This window comes from Oenanthe melanoleuca, chromosome 3, assembly GCF_029582105.1.
Source record: "Oenanthe melanoleuca isolate GR-GAL-2019-014 chromosome 3, OMel1.0, whole genome shotgun sequence".
Classification (NCBI taxonomy): Eukaryota; Metazoa; Chordata; class Aves; order Passeriformes; family Muscicapidae; genus Oenanthe; species Oenanthe melanoleuca.
In genome coordinates this window covers 82,315,813-82,340,939 of record NC_079336.1, presented here as the reverse complement: position 1 = coordinate 82,340,939, position 25,127 = coordinate 82,315,813, and the positions used below count along the sequence as shown (strand labels likewise).

The 25,127-nt window shown below is 36.4% G+C and overlaps 1 protein-coding gene across 2 annotated transcripts in view; it reads right to left on the bottom strand.

Annotated features, from left to right (window-relative positions):
• The window catches only part of BABAM2 (BRISC and BRCA1 A complex member 2), a 162,359-nt gene that overhangs the window by 100,459 nt on the left and 36,773 nt on the right, over positions 1-25,127 (bottom strand). For both annotated transcript variants that reach the window (XM_056489005.1, XM_056489006.1), the window contains 2 exons: positions 12,022-12,216; positions 8,396-8,470 (listed from right to left, as the gene is read on the bottom strand). In XM_056489005.1, coding sequence (XP_056344980.1) covers positions 8,396-8,470; positions 12,022-12,216 — 270 coding nt within the window. The remainder of the gene's footprint in view (positions 1-8,395; positions 8,471-12,021; positions 12,217-25,127) is intronic.

Sequence of the window (25,127 nt, the reverse complement as noted above, 5' to 3'; positions counted from 1 at the left end):
CAAGTATAACTGAACAGTATTTCACACACTACTACATGGTTATTTTACAGACATATATTTTAAGAAAACCCCAAACATATGAAACCTCTTTTTAGGACTGACAGCCATTAAAAGATTTTGTATATTTAACTAAAAAAAAAAACAAAAACAAATGCAAATCACAGCATTCAAACCAAGCATGACTAAGAATTATATAAATCACCATACAGACGTACATCCCTGTTAATAGTATTCTTTCTTAAGAAGACATGGTCTAGTAAGCTGAAAACCAGAACAAAAGAACCCCAGAACATTAAACCAACCCAGCCCTTGTAACAGCAACTGGCACTTTTATAAATAAAACCTATATTAAAATGTCAATATATGAGCTGCTGTAGGATTTATGCCCTGATCTGAAGCCTTAGAAAGTCCCAATAGTAGAAAGGGGCTGTGGGCTCAGCATGGAAACATCCCTCATTAAAACCCTATCATCATGCTTTATGCATTTCTGTTTTTGCAAACACAGATTTGCTGCTTCATGAGTTGTACAGATTATTTGCTGCCTTCAAATTCTATGCTTGACAACTTCTCAAATATTTTTTCCTTCAAGAAGAAACAGCAGTGGAGAATGATTGCAAGAGTTCTAAAAATACGTATTTCCAAGATCCACTTCCCAGTTTAAGACCACTGTACATTGCTTGTTCTACATACTATGGGCGGCCCATGACAGATAAAACAAGCACCATCATTATGTAATAACCTGCAATTATTTTTATGGCTATTGAATTCCATTCTTCCTATGCAATACATAAAATGCAAATGCACAGCAATAGTACAAATTACAAGCCCTAACAAGGCAGTAAATCTGAACCAAGTCACGCAACATAACGTGTCTATAAACTTTCCCACCAGATGCAAAATGGGTTTCAAAAGCTGCTCTTTTTAACTTATTTTTCTTAATTTTTTAAAGAAAATTAAGGAAAATCTCCCTATCTCTAGTCATATCTGAATAGCAAATTAATAGTTCCACCAAATTTGAGGAGAATTCACAGAAATTGAGATGAATATGGTAAGATTTATTAGTAGATGTGGTGGTCATATACTATTGCATTATAAAAATAAAATGCTTAAAAATAAAAAAAAAACTGTCATCAGAAATACAGTTGATTGGGGACTATGATTCATATTAAGATCATAACCTATAAAAATCATCAGCTGTGCAGAATGAGCTGTTCCAGTTGACAGATCTTATTAACAAAATCTTCCAACAAATTACAGAAAAAGCTGATTTTAAAAGATTGCTTTTGGCTTTCAGCATATGGAACTTAAGGTGCTCCTGACACTAACATGTTTTATGTGGTTTTAGTGACTAGATGCTACAAACAAGCCATCTTGTTCTGGAAAAGCTGTACTAATAAATTTAGTGAGAATGAAGGGATTTTTTTTTTTTTTTCTCCCAGAATTCAAATGTAATACATTTTAATCATAAAGGACACTTTTATAGAGATTTGCTTCCCTTGGTTTGTGGGCAGAAGATATTAAGAACAAAGTCATGAAAGGATGACTAATTAAATCATAGTGTCTGTAAGTATTTCTGCAGCTTCACTGAACTAAAGCAGTTATCACTTTACTTTTAACTCTCCAACACCAGAATCAGTAGATTCTGTGACAAAATAAGAACTGAAAAACTCTGTGAGGTCAATAGTACACCTGCAATAGTAAGACCAGCCAAGAAGCACAATACACTGGAATATGAAAGATTTTATACACTTTCACCTGTAGTGACAAGTGAAATATCTTGCAAAATAAATTTATGTTTTTTAAGCTATAACGAAAAACTAGACACTTAAAATATTTCAGCACCAGAAGAGTCTAGTTTTCTGATTCCACAACTTTTTAAACTACCAGAAACTTTTCACAAAGACACGGAAGATATGAAAACTCTTTTTTCCTCCTCCCCATTTTATTTTTGGCCAGTCAACACATAAGGTCCAGTGCTTGGAGTTTTGCCTGCTTCAGGCACTGGCTACTGCTAAACTGACAATAACCAAGGTATCAAGCTGAAGGAGCACTTCCTCACTGGTGCTTTGTTGTTATTTTCAATGAAAAACGTGGACAGCAAAAATAAACCACAGATTACTGCAGTAGCACAGGCTAAAATGAAAAACTCTAAGAGAAAAGCATCAGTGACATCTATTACTGATAATAGTTACATCTATTACTGTATCTATCTTCTGCACACACAGCTTACATTTTCCCAGCCTCTAGATCATGCAATTTACTGTCTTCAGCTGCTACAAACACTACTGTTTCAAATACTGCCAGTACTAACTTGCACAGACCCATTTCTAATCTAAAATCTGAATGGCTCATTATAATTGTGTGTTACAAAGTTTGCCTTTATTACAGAAGAAGCCCAGACAATCTTTGATGATCCAAAATTCTGTTTAAGTAAGTTAATGTTGGTATAGTTACCAATCTAGTGAATATCATACTGTCATCTACTTTCAAGATATAAACTATTTGCTCCAAATGCATACATTTCAAGGCAAGGAATACTTCATGGAATGCAATTCATGAAGTTAACTTTGTGTCTTTGTCACAAAGTCTTAATCAATATAATATTAACAGCAACCTAAATTAGCTTAAAAGATCTCTATATAAAGCATGGTCAGAGTATTGTGAATTATAAGGACTACATATTATTTTGGGATTATCCATCAGCCTTATAAACTTCCAGTTTGCTATTGGTAAAAGAGGTAAAATGACACCAGGCACCACAGACCTGACAAGCTTCATATGGTATGCAGGTCCAACATTCTATCCAACACAACAGAAATAGTATATGCTGTATAACATTCTATGTTCCTTTGAGAGGTAGCTGCCTGGCACAGACTAAAGCAGTCCAGTGCAAAAAGATCAAGTCAGACCTGAACTCCACATCATTCTCGCCACTGTTGTGACCTCAACACACCACACATCAGGTTTTAGCTAGTCATCTACAAACAAAATCAATGAAGTTTAAAAGCAAAAGAAAATACAATTCTTCTTCAGAATATTTAGCTCAAGTTTTAAAAACAGCATTAGAACTTTTTATACAAGTGCATTTGTGTTTTGGTATTTACAGCAATTTAACACAAATACTGTCAAATAAATCAAACTGCTAAAGCACAACAGTAAAGAAACTGGCCTGGAAAAAAGTCTCATTTGACCCTGCATATTACATTTTTGTTTGTTCTGTACTGTAGCGAATTACTCAAACACAGACAAATATTGCAGTCTTTTCACCTGGAATTTGGTCTACGCTGTAAACAAAAGTTGCAGTGAAGTCTTTTAAGAGACTTCCAAATGATGAAATCAGACTAAGGAAAAAAACACAAATATGTTCTTATCTTTCAATTTCAACTTGAGGATAAACCTCTTCCATTGACAGTCTTACACACAACTGTTTGGCCCCTGGCAATGTGTCTAGACAATGTCTGTTATTTATTTCAGTTCTAGAAGATATGCACTAAATACAATGGTCATCACAAAAAAAAAAAAAAAAAAAAAAAAAAAAAAAAAAAAAGCATCTAAAGAAACAGGCCTGTGTTGCATATTTCCTTTACACTTCAATACTGAGAAATTATTGGGAAGTTGCTGGTCACAGCATCATAGCTAAACTAGTCCTCATATTAGCTATTCAGCAGAGCACAGCAAGCAGGTACATAAATAGGAAATAGGAAATGAGTACTTTAAAAGATAATATAAGAAGGTGGTGGTAATCAGGGAACATCTTATTTAGTCAAAACATTAAATGCCCCTCGGAAATAGGAAGAAAAATACTAAATGTCTTGTTTTGAACAGCATCACCGGCAACGTACTCTGAAATCCACTAATACTACAGTCACGTAAACAAGTATGATCTGTAAATTACTGATTGGAGGTTTTTAATGATTTATCATTATGATTACATGCATGCCCCTTCCTGACAAAAATCACCAAGAAAGAAACAAAACCACACAGAATGAATGTACCTAGATAGCCAAGAAGGTCCACGGCATCCTGACTTGTGTCAGCAATAGCATGGCCAGCAGGAGCAGGGCAGTGACCATGCCCTTGTACTCAGCACTGGTGAGGCCACATCTCGAGTGCTGTGTCCAGTTGTGGCCCCCTCACTACAAGAAGGACATTGAGGTGATGGGTAGTGTCCAGAGAAGGGCAGCAGAGCTGGGGCAGGGTCTGGAGCTCTTATGATGAGTGGACAAGGCATCTGGGGCTGTTTATTCTGGAGAATTTGAGGTTAAAGGAGGACCCTTATCTCTCTCTACAAACACCTGAAATGAGGTTGTAATAAGGTGAGGGTCAGCCTCTTTTCCCAGGTAACAAGTAACAGGAGAAGAGGAAATGGCCCCAAGTTGCAGAGGAGGTTTAGATTGGATATCAGGAAAAGCTTCTTCACTGAAAGAGCGATCAGGCACTGGAACTGGCTGCCCAGAGATGTGGTGGAGTCACCACCTCTGGAAGTGCTCATTTGATGTGCAGAAGGACACTTAGGGATGGTGGAGTGGTTTGATTGGGCATGGGGTTATTAGTGGACCTGGCAGTGCTAGGTTAATGATTCAACTTCATGATCTTTTCTAACCTAAAAAATTCTATGAAAATTTGAAGAGGTATTTTAGATGTTGAGCCTACTACATTTTTTATTATGGTGGAGTACACAGTATTTGTAAAGAGGCAGAAATGTGAACTAGAGACTGACTCCCAAAACGAGTACAGTGAATACTTCCCTTTATAAAATACTGCGGAGAAAATTAAAAATGCTGCAACCAACAGAAAAGAATTTAATTCAAAATGAACATGCCGATTAAATATCCAACTGCAAATAAAAGGCAAAGTACAGAAGGATTTTCTTGAGCCAAAGCCACATTATTTTCAAATAAGCGAATCTTAATGAAAGATTTATCATAAACTTTGCAGTAGTTTGAGCCATCGACTTGATTCTGTGGCTGTTTCAACACAAAGTTTCCACTTATATCAAATGGATTTGCATAAGAAAACAATCTGAAAGTGGATACAAAGGTCCACATTCAATTAAAAAACTTTGCATTAAAGTATAACTTTCTAAAAGAAAAAATAATTAATGTGCTTTTTAAGTGTAAGCCAACATTTCTTTTAGAATAGCTCTTTAGCATAGAAAATACACAATGATGCTTTTTTTCTTTCAAATGTAAAGGAGTATGCCAAGAGAAGTTATGAAGAGGAATTTACCTGCTGCAGACATTATAACAGGTATTATGTTTCCAACTAAATAAAATCTGAAGAAATTTTACTAGAAAGCTGAAGAAATTTTGCTACAATTTTAGAATTCAAAGGAAGAAACAGTATACTCTGCATTGCTCTTTTAACTATCCTCAGTCTTTTTAATATACTCAGTTATTTTACTTAAAATATACACACACTTGAACTCAAATTTAAATTTAGTGCCATGAATACCTTTGAAATAACCTGGGAAATTTGCCTCTCCAGTCCATAACAATCCAAATTATGCTACACCTTCAAATTTCAATTCTTTATAGGAAAAGTACTCTCACCACAATCCGTACAAAGTTGACAGAATAACACCATATGATTCCAGAGTGCTTAATCAACAACCCCAAAGATTTTGAGGTTCAGATCAGGGTTCAGTAACACTTTATATTGAACACACAGCTTACATCCTCAAACCCCAAGCACTTGCTTATAAAACAAAGCTTTACAGTCCTGCTTGTAGCATGATGACCTACTGACATCCATAAAAACTCCAGAAAAGCATTAGAAATCACTAGGATACTAGGAGAGATTGATTAGGCAAAAAAATGGTCTTTAATATTTCATCAGATTTTAACACAAGTAGTATTAATTAAACATCAAAAAGAAGATGTCAGAGAAAGCACAACATGTTTGAACTTTGCCAATCATTACAGAGAAGCTACTGCACACTGTATGGTGTGCTACAGACTAGAACATAATTCAAACACATTAAATTCTGCAGTAAAACATTAAGCTGTTAATGCACTAACAGCCTTCAATTACTGATTGCTCTTCCACCTTTCAGGGTAATATATTAACAATTATTTCCACCTGCATGGACAGCTTAAAAAAAAAAAAAATCTCTTTTTTGTTTAATAGCTTTATGAATTTAGAGTAGTCAGTGCACAATTACTTAAATCACAACAGAGTAGTTATGATTCTACCTGCATTTATATTGTTTATGTTGTTGTCACAAGAGATGACATTCATCCAGCTCAGAGAACAGGAAGCTAAAGGCAGCAAGGGTATAAGATCCTGCCTGCCATAACCCATGCTGTAGCTTAAATCAAGCTATTTTTCTACTGTCAACAAATACTTCTGGAATACAACAATATTTCTTCTCCTGTGGCTACTCAGCCAGACTACATGTCACTTTCCTACTGCAGACAGTTAACTTGCCAGCTTCCACTGTAGAAGCCTGATCAAGAAAACTAAGGATTTCATTAGTAATTGCCTCTTAAGAAGGATCCGCTGCTGTAAAAATCCAGGCTACAACATACAAAAATACATTAATTTAAAAACTCCAAAAGCTAAGACACTAAGACCTACGAAGCATCAAAATAAAGGCAGTCTGGGAAACTTTGTTTCTGCTGCCTGCTCTGTGTGTCTCTTCACCTCACACTACACATGTACGCAAAATAAATACGTGTTTTCCTTCAGACTACTGAATCACTCAGTACTCAGGATGAACTAAGCTCCAGAAGACTTGTGGAGCAGTAATGATTTACCCACAGTATACAAACCTTGTTTAGAGAAGATGTTTAGTGAACATGACTGGGAATTACAGGAAGGAGGAGTATGCTATCATGCATTAAAACATTACTCTTCAGAAACAACAGCAGATACTATCATGGTGTTCCTACATGATGACAGGTTCATAAGTCATACACCACCTTCCAATCTGCAAGTTTTCCCAGAAACTGAACAGAGAGGTACAAGACAGCACTGCAACTGAAGCTATTAAAATATATTCCTTCAGCATTCGTCCTGAAATTCTTGACTCATTTAAAATTGCTCTTGAAAAATACAGCACTTGGGAGTTCTGGCAGGAGTAGACAGCACATTATACATTTTTGGTCTTCCTTCTTCCCCAACGTCTTTCAGAAGCAAATCACAGCTATCCTGCAGTCTAGGTGAACTGTTGCTGTCCTGCTTAACACCAACCTTCTTAAAAAGGCCTTAGCCAACCCTCTTACATCTGACCAGAAACATTCCCACCAAGTGAGAAGATAAAGCCCAATGAAAGACAGCAGCTGGGAGAAGAGCTGCTACGGAAAGTATCTGCATATTTTCGAGAAGCAGCTCATTATTCAAGCAGAAAACAATCTACAGAAGGTAGAAAGATCATGGGATTATAACCTCTGCAACCAAAAAATTTTAGTCAAGATTACAGTTGTGCCTGCCTTTATTGTCACGGTTTGTAGCTTGAGACATCTTATTTGGTGAAACACTGAAGACTCAGAGTTGTGATTTAGCAATTATAGACAGCTCTAACCACAAGATAAAGAGGAGGTAATGAAATCCACACGGACAATTTCATCTCAACACATAAGTTTTTAAAGATTAAGTAGCTGTTCCTCTGTCCAAATATTTAAAAGCAAAAGAAGGCAGACACATGGTTTAAAGGAAAGATGAATGCTGGCAACATCAACTGACTCAAACCTTGTCTGCAGTGGAAGTTCTTTATTCTGACAGTCATGATAGACAGAAAAAAACAGATCTCTCATTGCGTTCTCTAAATATAGTAACGTTGACCTGATGACGGGCTTCCACAGTAGCTTCTTCAAAGAGAGACAGCCCCTGTGCTCTAAAATCCACTCATTTAGAATTCTTCCATGGTGGTAGTTTGTCACAAATTACTTTTTCTGTTTTAATTTCTCCTCTTAGCAAAGAAATAAACATTTTTTTTTATCCTAACTCGCAAAAATACTCTACAGCCCTACTTTCAAAAGTATCTGGTCAAATTTCTGTTCATTGTGAACAATGAAGGAAAGTAATCACTGAAGCTTTTACTTAAAATAACCAGAATTTGCCTTCATTCCCTGTTAAGAAATGGTATATTTAGTTTGCTTTTCTGCTTCTACTATCAAGACTTCTGGTACAATTGAGACTGTTCATTAAAAATCCCAGCACTTATACATAATGAAATTCCACAGATTCGTGTAAAAGATGCCACTAAAGTGGCCCACAAAACAACAGTGTATCCAACATCACCTTTCCAAAATATAATCCAATCAGACTTAGAAATGGTGAATTTTCAAACTGTTGGAGAGCACATAGGCAGGTAAGTCAAAATAATTACTAAGGGGATTACAATAATTCATACTCTCTCATAAATACTGTCCACTTAGACAGTTGTTTTTACCTTGAGAAGGTATGTAGGAATATTGCTGAAATCAACAGGCAACTTCAAGAGGAAGCGAGCCGAGAATTCTCCAGTCTGTGGAAGAAAGGTAACACTAATGAGACCTGGTAGCTAAAAGAGAACCACAAACATTCTGAAGATTAAATATTATCCAGAAAAACGTGTAAGAGCTCATACCAAAGAAAAGGGTTGAGATTTAAAACAAAATTGCTGAAAGAAACTACTAGAGAGGAAAAAAAAAATTGCAGATTTCACAGGTGTCATATGAAAAAACACCTGAAAAAATATTAAACCTCATTGCCAGTAAGTCAACAGCAAAAAGTATTTAGAATAAAACAATGTGCATGACAGAAAATCAGACTATATTTTGTTATGCTCTAAATATAGATGTATCTTGGCTGTACTCATTTCCGGACAAAGGTCTGGTGAGACCTGCAAAGTGTCTGTAAGCAAAGCTAAAAACTGACAAATTGATAAGAACATATGGATAAAACAGAGGCATCTTTACAAACACTGCAGATCTATGCAGGAGAATTTGTGTTTAGAAAGGTGAGCATGTATCAAAAGTGTCCTCTGAATAATGTTAGAGGAAAAGAGCTGAAGTAGAAGATTTTAAAAAAATTTCTTTTCAGAATTATGTAACTCTAAACACCTAGACAACCGTTTACTGAAAATTTGCCAAGTGTCCCATACACATTGCTCTTTTTTACGTATAAAGGGCATGTGAAGGAAATGGAAAGGATTTCCTTTCTGTTTCATACACTTCCTTAAAACCAGACTTTGTCCACCTGATTATAATGCAACAAAGTTAACTCTTTTTTAAAAACAAATGCCTGCCTGATTTCCTCCATATTAATCTTTTGTTATCTCTGTATTTTTAGTTCAATAAAGTAACCACACAGCAGCTATATTTGTTAGGTAGGGTGAATTAGCAGTAAAGAAAGTGTTAAACATCGATTTTATGCAATTAAATACAAAAGAAATGGGATAATTTGCTAACCAATTTGTCAGTGCCAATCTGCTTCTGGGTCTATCTACCAGGCATGAACTAGAGATAACTCATCCACCTTTAAGTCACTAAACAAGAAAAAACAAGACCTGGAATGCAACTGAAATCTTCCCAGTGGTACCTTTCAAGTTATATCATTTGCCAAAAGGTTTTGTGTGATGTTCGGCTGTAACCCACCCTTATGCCAGCTAGCTAAGAATTGCCCTTAAAATCTGTCACTGGTACTCACACAAGATAGTCAAAGAAATTGCTCATAGAAACACTACACAACAAAAAGTGAGTGTACATTAAAGTCCAACAGTGAATCTTTTCCTGATTAAACCACTTGTGAGGAGAAATGCCAATATCCTGATGTTGGGTTACTGATGTGTGCAGAAAAATCACCAGCTTCTTGCACACGTTTGCCATGAAGACTGCTGTGATGACAGTCAGGTTACTCACTTCTTATCCAGAGTGAAACAGATATTACAGATAGTACTTCCCTTTTGGACCCTCAGAAAATGCCATACCACATTTACCATAACATCCAGAAAATTGTTTTTGGTGTAATACCTAGTCTGATGAAATGGGGTGGCCAGTAAACAGATGAACGACTTCTGATCATAAGCTGCTCTGATCATAAGCTGCTCCAAAAAGCCTAGATCTTTCATATTATTCAACCAAGATTATTTTGCAAATAGTTCCAAAGGTGTTCTGGCTGGACAGGGAGCAGCCCCTGTCCATGGTGCTCACCTCCCCAGCCCAAGACAGCCAGATACAGGCATCAGGTCATGAGAGATGAATTTCTGGCCACAGCCCTGAGCAGTTAGGTATTTAATGGGCTCTGCAACTGCTGCTACTCTGCAAACATGAAGGTGCTAAACTAGATAATAGTTTGTCAATTTGCCATACATCTTTGAGACCTACACTTTAGGAAACTGGAGACAGTGGAACAAAGGTATAGGAGCAAATTTCTCTTTCATTTTCAGACAGAGTGCTGAATTCAGGCCTTCTCTTCAAAGTATTTTTAACTCACACACCTATGATGATTGCTTTCACAGCAAAGCTCATACTTGATTATTTCAGAAATCTGTTGAACTACTATTGGTTCCTGAGAGAGAGCAGCAACATGAATTTCAATGACTTCTAGGCAGAGAAGATAAAAGGCTATTTATTTCTTTTTAGAAAAACAGTCCTATTTTGCTGATCCTTGAGGCTAACAAAACAGTTGTAAAGGACAGGAAACAGAACTACACAAAGTAGTTTCATAGTTTTGTTTTAGGACACTAGTCAAGAAGCCTCTGTAACATATACCAAGTTTCATAGAATCTTCAAGACTTTCAAGCATCATCTTGACAGAGAATGAAGACTTGGAAAAAAGCACACACTATGGAAAAAATCTACAACTCTGCTATATGAAAAGAATTTGACTCAAAATGCATTTAAAATTTATTTTATTGGAATATTTTTAATTAAAACAGCATTTAAAATTAAAGAAAGTTCTTTATTCAATCACCAAAGACTGAGAAGAGACTCAAAAGGCTTAAGTAGCAATGTCTTTGCTCTCAAAAACGAGGAAACCCCTAGTTTTCTACAATCTTGTGTAGAATTTTTGCAGCTGGCAAAACTGTGATAAAATTTCAGTGCAGTTCAGAAAGCCTTCTGCGCTTCAATAAACCAGTCTGATGAAATTCAGAGATATAGCAAGTTATTTGGGATGCAAGCTATGGACAATAACATCTGTGAATAAGTTAATTTCAATCAAATATTCTGATCTATAAAGATTAAAGGGGTCTGACTTCTTTGATGAAGAAAATTAAACCTGTGTTCAAATAAAAAAAGCCTAGATGACTTGTCTAAGAAAAGAAAACCAGATGAATGCGTGAGTTGTAAGGCAAACATCCTTGAACCACCTCTAACTTAAGGATGATTGAAGTGACAAAGTTGAATTCTAGGCCTTGATAGTAGGAGTGCTGAATTTCCCTCAATTTTCAGACTGCACCTGTTTCAGAAGATACTAGTTTGAAGGCAAATTTATCTTAAGAGTATGCTGCTGTCATAGGAAAGCATGGTCCTACTAAGTCACTGCTCTATCTCATCTTGCCTCCTCTTGCAGAAAATTAGTAGGGTTAGTTTTTCCTCTCCTCTCCCAGAACAAATCAACTCAGCTTAGACAAGTGCAAGAGAGATACTGGCAGCTGCAGCTACCAATTAAATCAACTCAATCATCATGTGGAAACACACCCTAATACATCCTACCCCTAAGCAGGCTGGTAGGGTGTCATACCAACACAGTTATTCTGCCTCTAAAATCTTTCAAGCTAACTCAAACTTCTGCATTAATATTGCACTGTGCCCTCTAAACACAGCACAGGCATTTCAACAGTTTCCAAGTTTTCACCTACAAACCAGATGAATGAACACCAGGCTCAAACTCAGTTCTCGCCTGGAAATCTGGTTCAACCAAGGTAATGGAACACAGCAGCATACGAAACAGGGAGCATAGAAAATGAGCTGAAGTCAAATTGGAGTTTTCTCCATTGGAAACTGAAAGCATGGAGATGCTCAGGAAAAACTTAGGTTTTCCGAAGCAAGAGCTGTATTTGTTAAAAGCATTTTAAATTAAATAAAAGCTTACCCAGTTGTTTTTTTTGCCAGCATAGATTTCCATGTTTTCTCCATATTGGGGCTCTTCAAGTAAAGTCTGATACTCAAACATGAGCCGAGAGCTCTCCCGTAATCGGCTGCACTGGAATTGGTGATACTGCTGCACAAGCTCTTTCACAACAAGCAGGAGGCATTCAGGGTTTGAAGGATTCCAGGAAGCTAAATTCTGTTGAATGGAAGAGAACAAAGACCAAAACTGTTTACAGCAATAAAAGACAAGCAATCCCCCTTCCATACTGATACCAGAGGCACATATCCATGAGGAACTTTTGTGACAAAGCTAAACGACAACATTAAAATAAGAAGGTTCTACTATGCTTTGGAAGAAAGCCAGGTGAAACAGCAGAAGCTTAATGTCAAATAGGAGACCACCATGAAACTGATAACAGGGCTACTATCAGACTTCCATAGGCCCAAATTAGCATTCAATTCTTTCCTAAAATTATACTGCTGCATCTGGGAACTGGGAAAGTTTGAATTAAATTAAAACTGATACATAACACACAAGGATTAGGTAAGTACAACCTTGCACAGTAAATGATTCAAAAAGCAGTCACCCAAGTGAATATGGTAAATTAACACCAACTACAGAAACTGCTCTGCTCCATTATCTCAAATGGGTTCTTGTCTCTTGCCTCAACCTTGTGATTTATTTCACCTTAACTGTCTCTTCACTTGAATTACCTTGACTCACCCCCTTAACACAAATGTCACCCGTACACAGAATCTCTTTAATATGCCTGGCAGAAATTTTTATTACAGGCTCACCGTATTTCAAGAAATACAGCTACCAGAAATAAAATGATAATACAATTAAGATAGCTGTGTCACTAACACACTAACATTGTTTCTACTCCTATAACTGGCTGAGTCTTCTAGGCACAGCAAGTTTTATTCAGGAAGTGTTTGGTGTTAAAAACCATACCTAATGTGACCAGTGTTGCATGCCTACATCTAGTTGACCAAAAACAGACCTATATGAAAGACAAAGGAGGACTCACCCAGTAGTCCATGCTGTTAAGACATGAGACAGCACCAATTGAAAGTACTTATGCATAAGTACTGGTGCTTATATGCTTTGCACTGTCATCTTCAGGTGGTTTTCTTGATACAGCCTCAGAGCAGGTTAACACAATCACATAGCTTTCGGTAAGCTTTGAGTATAAGCAAAATCAATCTGCATTTCATAGAATCATGGAACAGTTTGGGTTGGTAGGGCCCTTAAAATCATGTAGTCCAGGGGAGAGAAACTTTCCACTAGGTGCTCAAAGCACCTTCCAACCTGGCCTTCAACACTTCCAAGGATGAGGTATCAACAGCTTCTCTGTGCTATCCGTTCCAGTGCCTCACCACCCTCACAGTGAATAATTTCTTCCTTATATCTAATTTTAATTACCCTACTTCAATTTAAAGCCATTACCCTTTCGCCCAGCAGGCCATGCTGGCGTAAAAATTCACTTTCCAGTTCTCTTGAGTACTAGAAGGGTACATATTACCCAGACATTTGACAATAAACTATCTGCAACAGAAATTTAAATTGCATGAATTGTACAGTTTATATTAAGAAACTCAAAACTAGCAAAGATATCCACATTTTACAACTAAGTGATGATATAGTACAGTAGCTTCATAAAGTTTCTTATCCATATTTGTATTCAATGTACTTAGATGCCACGTTACTTCTTCCTCTAAGTTGCAGATATTTCATAAACAAATTCATATTTTGTGTAACACCAAAAGTAATAAATAAAAGCAATAAACACAAGTGAATGGGTTGCACAGAGAAATTGTTGAGTCTCTGTCCTTAGAGATAGTCAAAACCTGACTGGACAAGGACCTGGACAGCCTGATCTATCTGATCCTGCCCAGGCAGGGCAACTGGGCTTAATGATCTCCACCTACAGGCTCCTTCCAACACCAGCCAGTTTTAGCTTCAGAGGTTTACAAAAAGCTCAGACTGAAACAGGATCTTAGCAAGGTGAGACTCCACAGCTCTGGCCTAAAAAGAAACAAAAGAGTTTGTGCATAAATTTTGTCTTCTGATACCCTGCAAAGGCAGATAGAAAGCTTCATCAGTTACTCACCAGGCACCATGCTTCAGCTCTACAATGAAATTTACTCATAGCCTGATTTCTAAGATGGCTATTTCCATTAAAAAGGGTCAAAACGTTTATTATTTCTGATGACTTTAGATATGTCCCTATGGGGTAGTTTTATACAGACTTCAGTATACATGTATGACGGCTTAATATTTCAAGTGTTTCTCTTTCCAGAACTTTATACTTTTTTCCCACTTAAGTAATATACATTAATGTAGTAATTATGCTGAGATAGACGCCACTAGCACTAAGACCAGTCCTTTATTAAAAAATTCTTATACCTTTTCTCAGCTGACTTCTCTCAGGCAGCTCCACACAGCACTGACTCCTCTCTGCAAGTTTCCTTCTTCCTTCTGCATGACTGACTAACCCCAACCTGTCCCTTATCCAGCCACCTAAGCCTGTCTGCCCCTCACACAGCATCTTCTTACCTTGTCTGTCCTTTGCATGGCTGCATGTCCCTTCCTCCTCACAGTGCAGCCAGCAGACTCCAACCCAAACTGCAGCAGACTCTGGATCTCAAGCTCCAGCTCCAACTATCTTACTCTTGGCTAGCTGACAGTAAGACCCATCCTCATTGGACAAGCAAGGCTGTCTCCACTTCTTGGCAATCAGTACAGCTGATTCCATTGCCATTGAAGAAAACTGCCTTCTGCACTATCTTTACAAACAATCTTCCCACATTTTACCAAAATGAATTTCTCGTTTTCAGCATCATCACTTGAAACATACCAGTCTAATTTGTCAGTGAAAGCCAAGGGAAGTATGTATTGCTGTGTTTTACATGCATGAACAGCTACAGGATTGAACTGTATGCCTGTTTTCCTGCTCACTCTGATTTTGGTAGAAAGGGCTGCTCAGCATGGCTGAAATGCAATCCTTGAACCTCTGCTTTAAAAGTTACCCCAGTGTCACAGACTTCACATTTGACCACAGCTTGATTAAAAGTACTCTGTTTTCTTCCCCTTCTAGACAGTAGGAACTACTTACAAAATGGGAATATTATCATTGCCATATCTTAAAAGGTAAGCTTCTTTCCAGAGAAATTGGTGACATAGTATTGCAATTCATGTAAGTTCCTCAAGTACTACAGAGTGACTGAAAACTTTGTTCTACCTTGTCTGCCACCTACAGCTGGTAAAAATTTGTTTGCAACTTGAACCCATTTAAGCTTACCCAATGCTACAAAATACTAGACAAAATCTGTCAGTTAGACAGCATCTTCTAGGAAACACATTTTCTATCATGCAGTCTGAAACCAGACTACATATAACCTTAAATTTCCTGTTCCCAAGCTGCTGCTCAAATAAAACATTTCCAGAAAGCCAAAGGATGTAATATGCCAGTATGTATTGATATCAGCCAGACAAGTGGGAATAACCTTTCCTCCTAATGACATTGGTATAACACAATAGAAATGTTCTGTCAAAGGAAATGACCAACAGTATTTTAATAACTGACCTAAATGCAACTGAACCTTTTGTTTTTTAAATAACATTACACTACAGAACAAAAAAAAAGCAAGAGGAAATCCATTGTCATTTGTGCAGCACAGAGCTAAAGAAGTGCTCTTTTCAAAGACTGCAAGAACATTGCATCAAAACAGTGTTTATTCTGTATTGCCTTAAAGCTACAGGAATTAAAATGAAAGATTTGACTGTAGGATCCTTACTAAACACCTCTCATTCAGCAACTCAAGTTTCAAAGTACAAACTGGTTATAAAAACAAATCACATGAAGAACAATTTAACTCCCCACCTAGGACATACATGAATTATAATGGATTCTCACTCATGAAGGAAGAAACATACAAGGGCTACAAAAATTTTCTGAAACACAAGTTCTGATTGATATAAAATGTTTTTAGCTTTTGAATTATATTAGTGTAGTGCACTTATTTGGCATTTGGCCACTACATTTCCATCCATTTTGTTAACTTTGCAGAAGGGCTGTACTTTTCACAAGATCTAAACTCATAAATTTTAACACAAACACTACTGAATATAATGCCATGTTTATGTATGAAATTTCTTTTTGCATATCTTAGTGTAACTTATTTGCCCTAAGCACTAAGTGCATTCATTCACTTGAAAATACTTTTAAGCAACTTTACTGTAATCCAATTTCAACAGGATGTCAAAATATGTGCTATATTGTTCTCAGTTTCAGACAGCACCTTCTTTAATCTTCCTTCTGATTTTGAAATCAAAGATAAAGTAAGCAACTACCTGTAAAATACATTGTTGAAATCTAAGGCAGAATTTGATTTGGCAAGTTTACCTCTTTTAGAGTGTCTACATTGCTACAATTTCAGCATCACAGAGATTCTTCTGAGGACACACAATTTGTCTTTAGTTGATGAGAGTAGTGTCCCTGAAACAGGAAGTTATCCTCCTTCTGTAGAGGTAACAGTCCTTCTAAATAAGATTTTATTTAGCAATGTGGTATTGTATTCCCTATTAGACTTTGGAAATTAGCAAAATCTTAAACTTGGAGCAAAAAGAGAAGTAACCTGTATTTTCTGATCGTTTGCCCGAAGGCTGCATTTCAGCTCTAACCTACCCAGCTTTTTAAGAGATGGTAGTTGAGAAGATTTAAAACACTAGAAGAACAGAGCTTCTGGTTTGTGTTTCATGGCTTCAAGTTCTGCTACAAAACTCAGATCTTGTGTAAGTATTAAAATTGGTTGCAACTTCAAGATTATGACATTTAGTTTTTAAAACTTTAAAAAATCTTGGGAATAAGAACACATATGACTGAAGCCAAGAAGGTTTGAAAAACCCAAATACAGCAATCACAAGACAATAATGTGTACAGAAAAAGACTTGTTGCTTTCTGTAGCTTATATCAAAATCTGCCTTGCTCATAAATCTATACATTATAATTTTACCAAAATCATATGCATGCTGAAAGGAGCCATATTTTTTTCTGAATTTGCAATAAAATTGTGAATAAAGGAGATTTTATAGAGAAAAAAATTATCACAGTGGCCAGGGTATTGAAAGACTAAGTTACATATTTCACTCAATAAATCTTGCCTAATTTGAAATAAGACTTCTGCAGACTTTCCAGAGAGCTAATAAAATTTAACAGAACAATCATTAATGCATTTAAAATAAAGAAATCCAGACTTGGATACAATCCCTTGCCTTGTTTGCCAATAGATATCTTTAAATGACCTCTGCAATGCAAACATCCTAAGTTACTCAACAGTTAGCCAGTTAGACTGAATGTGGCTCACTGTACAATATACCAGTATGAATCAACCCAAACTGCATCTGCAACTAGCTCTGCATTCATGCTGATCTCACATGCACAACTCAGATTGGTCAGGACCATCATTCATGTTATCTTTTCAGCATATCATTGAAGAACTTACCTGTCATTTCTGAGCACACAGATGGAGGCTCAAATAAACAATTCTCTTCTGTCTAGACACTGCCTGTCTAGACACTGTCTCCATGATCTCCACCAACACTAGGAGCAGCTTCATGCTTTAGATCTTAATTTCAACCTTTCAGTTTCTAATTTCATCTTTTTTTTTTTTGCTTTGCCATACTGCAACTTGTTAAACTTTCATTTTCTAAAAAGATCAACTGTTGCCTCATTTGAAGTACAGAAGTTTTAGTAGCACCCAAAGATGACAGTATATTCTTGTAGACACAGAAGTCTGCAAATGTCATCTGTGATGACTGGGTAAGGCCCATTTTTCCAGTTAGGGAATTAATGAAAAATTATCTGTAGAAATAAATTCAAAATGCCCTGCAGAAAAAGTAATGGAATGAGTGTGTACACTGCTGAAGGCCTAGGCACATTTCAGCCAGGCCTTTTTCTCAGGTTCTGAGTCTTTCTCAGGACGTAAAACTTTCTCAGCTCCATCCAGGATTTTTCCCAAGCTAAAAACTTTTTCTTTACTGTAAACACAAGAAAAAAATCATAACAAAAATAAACACCTGTTAAATCCATTAAAAAGCAAAAAAAAAAAAAAAAAAGTGTCTCTTTCTCTAACCAATAAACTGTCTGTATTTTGTTTTTCACAAACTATCTTATTTAAAGCCATGACTTCCTTCAATTAACTGCTCCTTCTTGCTCTTTCTTACACCAAGCAAAAATTGCCTAGTTGCTGTGTTCTCTTGCTGCTCCATAACCCTTCATTCAGCAACAGAATGAGAACTTCCATATGACAGAGACCAGACTCCAGAAGCATCACTGCCCATACAGAAGATGGCCAGTAACTATTTACCTATCCATAAGTAAGCAATTCAACACAAGGAAGTTAAATGCTACTTCATGGCAGAAGTTTTCCTGGCTGACATTTTTTATTATAAAACAAAGTTTCAGGACAAGGCTTTTAAGAAAACACCTATCTAGACTTCAAAGTGATTAACAAATAACATGTACATTCACTAAGTTTCCCCTCTAGCTCATGCTGTGTGGCAATAGGAATGGAAAAATAGTACTCAATTATTATACAGAGATTAATAGGCCATAGGCATCCTTCAAACTGTGTTGACACTGGAGAAATCCAAGTGATTTGGGAAATCTGGTCTGACCATCTGCCAGATATTAAGTTAAACAATCTCACCAAGGAGCATTGATTTTCACTAAGAAGTATAACCCCAGAGATTTTGTGGGGCTGCAAATTCAATTTTGTGAATTCCCTGGCTCCTGATCCTGTCTGCTGACAGAAGTTGGCTGCATAGTAAGTGAACAGTTTGATAGGGAAAGGTTTTTTTGACACTCAGACATGACCAGAGTTGAGAAAATGAATTCACTTGAAGTTGGTATAAAAGGCAGAGTAGAGCTGTTACAAGGCCACCCACAGAGTGCAATTTAAGCCATTTCAACAGTAACTCATTTAAATGAGTAGCAATGACACCAACTGGATTTCCAAAAGAGACAAGGAAAATTTGCAGCCTGACACTATCAGTTCTAGTGAGACCTTACAGGTAAGGCAAGTGAAAAATCCCCAATGAAGCAACTTCTCAGCCCTATTAGTAATGACATGCAAGTTTAGCTTTCCAAAGACGCTGTACTATTCAACTTCTGGCAAAGAAACATTTAAATTTTGTTCTGAAACATTCTGTGCTTAGTATTCTTTCATCCTTCCAAAAAAATTAATCAAGAACCTATACAAACTACTCAGTGCCCATGATTACCTATTCCCTATTTCTTTTCACAATACAATGGGCCTCATGCTCCATAAGGCTGCTAATTCATAGACTCCTTCACAGGTTATTGCTTATTTCATAACTCCAGGCAATGTCTGCAGCAAACTATAATTCTACACTATCAAAAATGAAATATGGTAACAATTTCTAATTGATTTGAAGTTGTTTTTCTTTGAAATGTGCTTAAATACTCAGGTTGCCAGAATATCTTCCAGGAATGTGATTTTAAAGGAGACAGATTGTAACTGTTTTTCCTGGCTATACTACAGGAAATAACAGCAAGATCTTATTTTAAGTTAGTGTACTTCTATATTTCTAAGCAAGAAATTAACTTTCATGAGAAAATGTCAGTAAACAAAACCTCCCAAGCACGTAACAGTGGTAATGCATTTCTATAGCATCTTTCATCCAGAATTATCATAAAGAATAATGTTAAGTACAGATTTGCATTTTGTTTATATCTCTGCACACCACATGCACACAACTTGCATCCTACAGTGGCTTAAAATCAATACCAATATAAGTTTTTACCCGAAATGAGAAAGATCACAGCATGATATTAGTACTTATCCTCCACATAAATACAGAGGAGATACTGGTCCAGTGGTTACAGCATTAGCCTAGAAACTGGCATATCTGGTTTCAGTCCTTGCTTTGCTCTACTCTTCATAGGCCACCACAGGGAAACTGCTCACAGAAACAGGCACAGGATAATTATCTACCATATGCTCACATCTTTCTATCAACAGATATTTTTCACAGTATTTGCAGGGCTGGAGTGTTATAACAACTTCAAAGGCTTCAGTTTCTTAGCAGCCAGCACTTAAACATCCTACAGGCTGCAGCTTCAAATCAATCACTTTAAACCTACATGCCATCTACTTGTCATCTTGTTTTCACAGGTTCTTCATATCCCTCTCCCCCAAAGCACCACTGGAACAACTTTCTGGAGTGATCTTCTTGAAATGATCATTTTTGGACCCATGCAAACATCAAAACTTAACATTTCATAAAAACAGTTCAACTCTGGAGCACTTCTGTCATTGCAAATACAACCAAAGAATTTACAGACCGTGTGTGCTCCGCTGCTGTGAATACCAGATAAAAACATTTGCATAAAGCAAAGCTTGGGATTGTCAGTATTTATTTTAATTTTTATTTTTGGCAAGGGTCTGTGAAAACTGGATATAGAAATTAGAATAGATTATAAACACTTAGTTGAAATCCCAAATACTGGAGGGCCTTGAATTAGCAAGAAAATACAGAGCAGGAAAACAACATAATAAGAAATTAATTCTGATTTCAGAAAAGCATCTTATGTCATGCATGAAATTATTTTCCCTTTTTTATTCCACTGGCTACACAGTGTGATTCCTAATAAATGATCCAATACCCAGCTCTATAACAGATCCCAGCAAATCTGACACATGGAGAACACTCTTCTGCATTCACCTAGAATAAATGCAAAACTGCCCCTCGAGTATCAAAAAAGGAGTAAACTCAACTTCCAAATGTTACTACAAATTTTTTCTATTTCCTGCTGAAGAAGCAGTGAAGAGACAGCTGATCTTGGTAAGTTAAGGGTATTCAGGAAATCCATAATCTGTGAAGCTGAGCCCAGGAGAACATTTTTATGTTGTGCATTCTTCCTGGAAAAGCCTGCCTGTTTCTCTTAGCAGAGTTCTCTTAGAAGATAATCAGACTCTTAAAAGCTACAACTGCCTACCATCTAATTAATCTTCTAAAGACTTGGCATGCATAAGCATTTCTTGCCCTACTTTGCTAAGGAATTAGACAAGTTTTGTTTCTTTCCAGACCTCTCAATACACCTCATTCAGAAAGCAGATGATACCTTTACCTGATTCAAGAGGGAATTTCTTAATTCCTTCAGCACGTATTAAATTCTGCGTTAGTGAATCCAATGCACTAATCATTAGTTTCTCCACACTGCACTTTTTTGCCTTGGGAGTTGGTTACCAGAGGTTTACATATTTAACTAGACATGGCAAGTACAAGGAATAAAGCATGAAGAAAAGAAAAATTCCCCCACAAGATATAGGCAAGTGCATCTTTTAGCTAAAGACTCACTTACCATGCCGTGATGGCAGTGTGAATAGACCTCAACTCCTCAGACCCCCAGTGGACCAGAGAACAGACCACTGCTAATGCTTCACCTCAAGAGTCCCTTTCAAATAGCAAACCTTTCACTCTTATCAGCTCTTGTGGCTTTTTCCTTTCCTGTCAACACAAGTAATTTTAGCTACAGCAAAAAGGCAGAACCTTCACAGCTAATGTTTTGGATAGCATCCACTAACATCCCTTGAGCATTTATTGTCGAATGGTACATGCAGAACTCTTTTCTTCTAACCATTCTTCCTCTTCCAAAATCCCACAAATTAAAATCAATGTATACCTCACTTGTGGACCTCACTGTTGTGAGAGTAGTATTGCCATTTTTATTTTGCATCTGTACAAGAAGGCTTATAAGACCTTGAAAATACAGTCCCTAAGAAAACACAAAAAAAAATTTTGTGTAACTCGTAAAATATTGAAAATCAAAATTATTTCTCTACCATACCAGAAAAATTATTGCACATTAATTATCTCTTCTCAAAAAACCAGCATGAAAACACTCATTTGGTTCCTTTATGAGAGCAAAATCTGCATCTCTGGGAAGATGGGTATAATGCAGAGTTCACATGAAACTGTACAAACACTTATACTGCAAACCAAAGACTCAAGTTGCTGACTAAATTTGAATTATATTTCTGTAGTTATCTCTAAAAAAGAGCAGATATGCCTTAGGAACTGAAATAGAAGATAGCAAGGAAACACAGACCTAAAAGAATGTAAAGAATGAGTAAAACAAAGAGGTTTTGAAACAAATATAGGTTGAAACTTAGACTGGTAAAAAAGGAAAGAAAATATATCTTCAGTCCTCCTCCATTTCAGGAAATGAACAGATATTTTCAAAATCATCCTGAGCGCAAAGACATTTATTTCTTTGCCCCAACAATATCTTCTGAAGGAAAGAACCTTCAGGGTACCAAACTTAAACTAATTTAATTGGAGAAAAGTGCAATTACAAATTAGAACAGAATTCACAACCCAGAATTAAATCAAACACAAAATTTCATTATTAGACAGAATGACCATTTCTAACTGTCCTCCTGAAATCAGTTAATATAAAAGTTTTTTCCACTTGAATATTCATAAGCAATGACCAACTTCCTCTACAGAAAAACGAATTATTATGGCACATCAACGTGAATTCAATGGGCATACTACACAGAGTTTAAATGTATTCTCAATTCAGGAAGACTGTCCTAGAGTCAGTATTTTCTCTCAAAAAAACCCCCACCCCTACCCAAGGCCCTTGTAAACGTGTTTCTCCAAAGCTAACAAGCTGTTGCCTTCAAGACATATAATTTCTTACTGTTTCTAGAGTTCTTGAGAATTCTAGAAAGCACTCTAGAGTGGAGTGTATTGTTACAGTAACACCACACATAAGGACCAGAATCCTTTCATTTTCCGCTAGTTTTTCTGATAATACTTTTTTTACCATTTTTAACAAAACACTGCTCAAATAAAGTATGATTGTATATTAATGTATTATGTATTAATGTATTATGTATTAATACATAAAACTGAACCAAAAAATAGTCAGAAGTACATTACCAGTTTGCTGGTTTACATTAAAGGATTGTAAATTATCATTGTACTTCCAGACTTCCACCTAAAAGATGTTCTCCTTTCATATGTCTGGCTTGCGATATCCAACTTTACATATTTGGTATGAACTATAGCTCAAAAGTGAATGATTTACTATAATTCATTATACCACCCTTACCACTAGCAACAACTGTATTTCCTGCAAAGCAAAGACATACAAGCCCAAATATACTTTTCAGCATTTTACATTAAGATTTAAGCATCCTGTTATTCTGGTCCAAACTTCTGGCCTATCTAAATCTAAGACCATGAAAAATATGGTCAAACTCATACAACAAACAAAAATTATCTTTATTTTATCTTAAAACAATGCTATGAATGGAAAACCATAAAATGTTTTCTCCCCCTATTTTACTAGTGCACAATGATTAAGTCCTTCATCACTTTAGTTAGTATGGAGAAAAACATTTTCTCCCACTTTGCCATCCTTCAGTCAAACATCCATGCACATTCCTAATGCTCTCCAACAACTAGTCTTTCGTGGACTGAAATACTATATTTTAAAAGCTAATATTCTGGATTTTTCATATTCTAAGGAGAAATTTTATTATCAGAGCAGCTTGTGCCAAAAAATGAAAGGAAATGTTTCCCCCTGGAGCCGTTTACAAAACTAATGGAGTTAATTTTGCCTTCTACACCAGCAATATTTAAGCAAGAAAGGCAAAACTACCTAGCTTAACAGATATTTTGTTCCTTGAAATTAAAGTAGTATTATCAGACCATGAATTTTCTTTTTTTTTAAATTTCTGGATTTGCTAGGTGAAAAGTTCAGCCAAAATACTGCAATCGAGTAGAACACAACTTTCAACTTTAGCATATTCTGTTCTGCTAACGCTTTGAGATAGAAAGACACATTTTATAAATCGTACTAGGAAATGCAGAAGTTTGGCAAAAAGAAAGTGAGGTAAATACAATGCAATGATCTTACATGAATAGAAAATAACACAATAATACAATGTGGCTAAACATCTCTCAGCCATATAAATATTAACAACTGTAGACAAAAAGGACAAAAACAAAAGGCTGCAAGAGAAATCAAGAAGACTAAAACAATGAGAAAAAGAAGTAGTTTCCTATTGTAGAAAGGTCTTTACAGACTAAAAGATAGAAAGGTGACGGGAAAATCTTTTTTTCTACCATCCTCTTGAACTCCTGCTGGACTGTATGGCCATCACCTTTACCACACAGGTACACAGATAATCCTAACACTTGCTCTCAGACCGTGTGACTTCTCAGAAGGACCTCACACAGGCTGCAGTCAAGCAGGCCACACTACGCCAGGAGAGGATTCCCAGCCAGAATCCTCTTTTGGGGATTTCTCATTTTAAACCCAGTACTTACTCAACTTGGCAGAGGGGCTGAACCTGATCATCTCCAGAGGGCCCTTCCATCCCTAACTATTCTGTGATTTTGTAATTCCCTGAGAAACAGTGTGGAGCTCAGACACCAAAACCAGATTAAAATACATTCAAAATTACATTCTTTCAGATCTGGCTTTAAAAGAAATGCTGTACTGGCATAACCAAAACGGATACTATAAGTGCCAACAGTCGAAGTCCTTGAGAAAGTTCCTGAATAAATGACTTCTCTAAAGGTAATGGTATGTGATTCTTCTCCCCACTACCTATTAATACCAGACAACCTTCAGCAAGGCTGCAGTGACTATATGCATATGTATATATATGTGTGCACACATAACTGCATTCCCCATAAATACAAATAGGTAGGATCAATAGAGAGGGACAGGAATAAAATGTTTTCAGAATTAATGTTTGTTTCATAAAATTAAATGCTAAATAACATGGGATTATAAATAAACAAAACATATTGACATATAAAGTCAAGACATGGTTGAAAAACGAACACAATATACAGGAATATAAAGTAGCTCAAAATAAGGAAAAACATTTCTAATAAACTGAATAAATTCCCCAAGTTCAACTGAAGCCAAAATAATTTAAGGCTTTCAGCACAAGAGCAGCAGGTTAGGGGGTCCAAGAATGAAATGTGCTGCTGACATTTGAAATAGAGCACACAGAAGAGCTCAATAGGTTGAACTTACCCGTGCATTTCTC